At 34.8% G+C, this 4,229-nt stretch overlaps 1 protein-coding gene across 1 annotated transcript in view; it reads right to left on the bottom strand.

Moving 5' to 3' along the window:
• SREK1 (splicing regulatory glutamine/lysine-rich protein 1) overlaps positions 1-4,006 on the bottom strand; it is a gene marked incomplete at its 3' end in the record, with an annotated part of 19,113 nt that extends 15,107 nt beyond the window's left edge. The window contains exons 1-2 of the mRNA XM_010138648.1: positions 3,957-4,006; positions 2,881-3,014 (exon numbers count right to left, since the gene is read on the bottom strand). Of these exons, the coding sequence (XP_010136950.1) occupies positions 2,881-3,014; positions 3,957-4,006 (184 nt within the window). The remainder of the gene's footprint in view (positions 1-2,880; positions 3,015-3,956) is intronic.
• Positions 4,007-4,229: the final 223 nt, after the last annotated feature.

Genomic DNA, 4,229 nt, shown 5'->3' with positions numbered 1-4,229 from the left:
AAAGAGATTTAACAGAACAAAGCAAAAAAAGGGACAAAATAAAATAAAAATAGAAGAAACAAAGGAAAGAAAGCAAAATAAAATAAAAACAGAGACAGGGCGTCCATCTTCAGCAGGCCAGACTTCGATCTCATTTCCCCCATGAAGGTTTCACTTGGCGGCAGGTTTAGTGGCATGGCAAACAATGCCTAACTCAGGCAAGTGTAACAGGTCTGCCTTGGCCAGTCTAGTCATCTAATAATGCACAAATATCACACAGAGAAAACATACAAAACCAAATTAATAGTCAAAATCCATCTACCAGATAATGTGGACATAAAATTTAGAATGATTAGGGTGGTATCTTTATCTTTCAACCTTTGTGTTCTCAAAGTACAACATTTAAAGAAAAACCTACCAATACACACACAAAAAGTTGTATTTTAACAGCTTAAAATGTCACTTCATTTACAATTACTTTATTAAATGTCACAAAATTAACATTGTTGTCATTGTAGTGATTCCCTCCTCACCCTCCCTTGATTTGACTGTTTAAATACACCCCAAATTTCAGATTTCATTCTGGTTTTTAAAACCAAGTTTTCAGAGTTCCATTTTACCTCTCCTCTGTATCAGCTCGGCGCATAAAATGTTTTATTACTGGCACCGTTGGCCAAGGATATAATTTTACCTCCCGGTAGAATATAGCCATCGCTACTTTTAAAGCCTGCGATACACCCCACTGACTCCATTAACAATGCATCATATGATATGTAGTGAAATCAAGAATCTTGCGCTGTGGTCTCCAAAGCCACGCTTATTCCACACAATGAATTCCTCAGAAAGTTAAACCTATATAAATTCACATCTTTATAATTTAACATTAGTGATTCTGCTCAAAAGTTACAAGGAAACAGCATTCTGACATAAAAAAAAATTGACCTAACAAACCAATACTTGTATGCCTGATTACGCATAAATATCTGTGGGGTCTGGAATAATTTTGAACAGTGACAATTTTTGTGTAATATATTTTCTCAAAAAAATCTAATATGTCAGCCATAAATGCAGTTGGAACAAGATCTGTCAGAACTTTGATTTCATTCTCCTTCCATTCATTGTCCACCATCAAGAGACACAGAAAAATGTAGCTTTACCTGCCTGTTGCCATATCACGTCAGGCAGTGATCAAACACCAGGAAGTGTTGTTCATTCATTAGGCAGCAATCTTCCCTCTCTGGCAGCACTGAACCAGTGTTAAGGTATTTTTGATTAAATGTAAAACTAAGATCCTGAATAATCTGTGGTCAACTATTTAGGAGCAATTTTTCAATAAGGACTCTGGTCCCATTAGCCTCTACACAGCTTCAAGAGAATACAGCAATATCCTTTTTGCAGTTTAAGAACAAGTTCAAAAAATAAAACCAAAAGCCCCCAAAACAAGGCACAAAAGCAACAAAAAAATCTAAGCTTCACAAATATATGTGCCATCTGCCCCTGTTAAAAAGGCTACATGAATGGCACTGTATTGTAGGTCAATATAGCCTTTAATTATAAAGCCTAAGAAATTTTGGAGACTTGTCAGAGCTTGCTAGGAATATCCCAGCCCATTATTACAGCAGCACTAATCTCATACTATTCAGATATGGTGTGGCAAGCATGCAAAAAATGGTACTCTGGGACCACCGTTAAACTCCAAGAAGTCTAAGATGTTTTGAACCAAAATCTGACTTCTGCAGTTAGAAAACTTATGTTAACAGGAGGTATTTCTGGACTTCCTGTAGTTTATGGTTCAATCATTCTAAACATTTCAGTTCATGGCAAAACAGCTACTATGTTTAAAGTGAAGTTGGGTTCACTTCACCAGCTGGAATGTTTCCACTCCAAAGAGGCAAAAGGTCCAGAACCATGTGGGTACATGCTCAATTCCACATGATCCCAATGAAGTCAATGGGGCTCTGTCTAACTCTAACAACATGTCTACCATAGTGCCATGCTTCATACACTGTATTCAAATTTGGGATATACTAACAATACGAACTACCTTGTATTCGACACATCTGAAAAAGTACAGCCTCAAAGGTAGTTAAAGGAGTACTTGCAAATTTAGTATTTACCAAACATTTTATTTTATTAAGAGTTTTTAAAATACTTTATGCTGGAAGCATTCTGTACAGATTATTTAATTTTTAAAGAGATATCTAAAACAAAAAAGGAGTACCGGTATACATAAGAAAGCCTTCTTATAGCACACAAATTAATATTTTCCACAGTAAATAGAAAGTTTATTTTTTTATTAAATTAAGAGGTAAGCATTTATATTCAAACAGTAATAATCACCATAAATGCTAAGTATTTTAGATCAGATTAATCTAAAAAGGCCAAATGCATATATATCACATGTCTACAAGCAAAATTGGGATATAGTCTAACAAAAACGGAAAATTAATCAGAAACTTAAAAAAAAAACCCGAAAGAAAACCCCCACCACACCAAAGGTGACACATTAAGATCCAAACAGCAATGTTACTGGTGCCAGGAAATGCTTAATCTTTTCAGCGCTCCATTGACTTCAGTGAGAAATTAGTGTGAGAATAAGCTTGCCAACACAAACCATACAGCAGGGAATTATTTTACCTTCTTTTCCCTCAAAATATGTAATAACTATGGAAAATTGAATTATCCTAATTTAAATCAACTATCTTTTTTCTAATGCTGAATTTCAATTAATTTTTTGTAATTGAGTTTCTTCATTCAATTTTCAATTTCAAGACTTTTTTTCAAAAAGAAATAAAATAAAATAAAATAACAGCAGAGCACCACCTCCTTACATGGAAAGCTTAAAACAATTAGCAGACACAACAAAGACCAATATTACATAAGAATGTCTAAAATACCAACCTTCTGCACAGGGCACAACTATCAAAGCTCTGTCAATAAAAACCGTGTTAGTTAGATGCTGGGCCACACCAACACTCGATGCTTCACGAAATTTAATATAACATACTTTGGAGGAAAAAGCAAGAGGTGCGTTGCTGTAAAATAAAAGGAAAAAAGCAATTAGTCACATTGAGTAATTGTATGCATCTATTTTTAACTATTACTCTTTAACAAAAAAATAGGTTTTAGACTTTCTGGAAAAGTTAGCCGGAAGGCAAAAGTATTGAAATTTACTAATTCCCCTACTTACTATGTCAGTGAAAAAAGCATAGCATAACATTTCCTCCTTTTTAATGAAAAAAATCCCAAATTAACAAGGCTATTTTTCTTTTATAATCTCGCTGAACCACGTTGATAAGTACATTCCAAATGACTATTGTAAGCAGCTGATTTACTTGACAGCTTTGACAAATTAAATAATTTACACTTTGTCTTTTTTCACCAAATAGTCCTTGTTTAGGAGAGTCAAACAAGCCCAGTCATTTCTCAGTGTGTCCTTCAGATACTAGCCCATAATAACCAATACGCTTTCCTAGGTTTTCATGAAAGCAGTTTCATTAATCCTTATTAAGATAAAAGCAGTTCTTGAGAGTTCCTTCAAATGTTAGGTCTTAGTTCACTTGAGTAACAAAAATCCTTTTTATCATCTGCCTTAGTTTGTCATAGTGTAGTGTGGGGAAACACTGGAGGAGGTAGGAGGAATTCACAGCTAGGAGGAGGAAGAAAATTTTTAATTCGCTTTTCAATTAGAAAGTATACCAACATATGTGTCAGAAAGCACGACATGTAAACAATGAAAAAGATTGTTTTAAAATTTGCATTCCCTAGTCAAGGTTTGCAACCTTTATACAAGCAGTTTATTTCTTCACATGAAGTACAGATGAAATCTTCAAAGAGAGAATGCAATAGGATATTGCTGGAACATCAGCAACTTTCATTTGAAAAGACCATCTGTCTTCTAGCAAAGCAGTAACTCAGGGAAAATGTGCTGCAGGAACTGTTTCATCCTGACCCTCCCTCAACTACAACAGAAACACCTGCCAACTTTCTGAATTGCCAGAAGCAGTTCAAGTTTATCCCAACCCATCATCTCATAGTCCCTCGAATTCCAAGAAGGTACTCTTAAAGTTGTTGTATGGAATTAATTCGACTTCAGCATTTAAATACAAGCTGAAAAGTTTTAGACACATTATTTCATCATATTAATTGCATAAACAAACCAAGAACTTAGTCTGAGGAAGACAGACTGGTACGTTTCTGGTTACCAGAAAGATAACACCTCAGTAAAATAGCTAGGGAGTGAGCCAACT

Source organism: Buceros rhinoceros, unplaced genomic scaffold (genome assembly GCF_000710305.1).
Source record: "Buceros rhinoceros silvestris isolate BGI_N320 unplaced genomic scaffold, ASM71030v1 scaffold35476, whole genome shotgun sequence".
Lineage (NCBI taxonomy): Eukaryota > Metazoa > Chordata > Aves > Bucerotiformes > Bucerotidae > Buceros > Buceros rhinoceros.
Note: the sequence above shows the minus strand (reverse complement) of the source record. Positions and strands in the feature narration are given on the sequence as shown.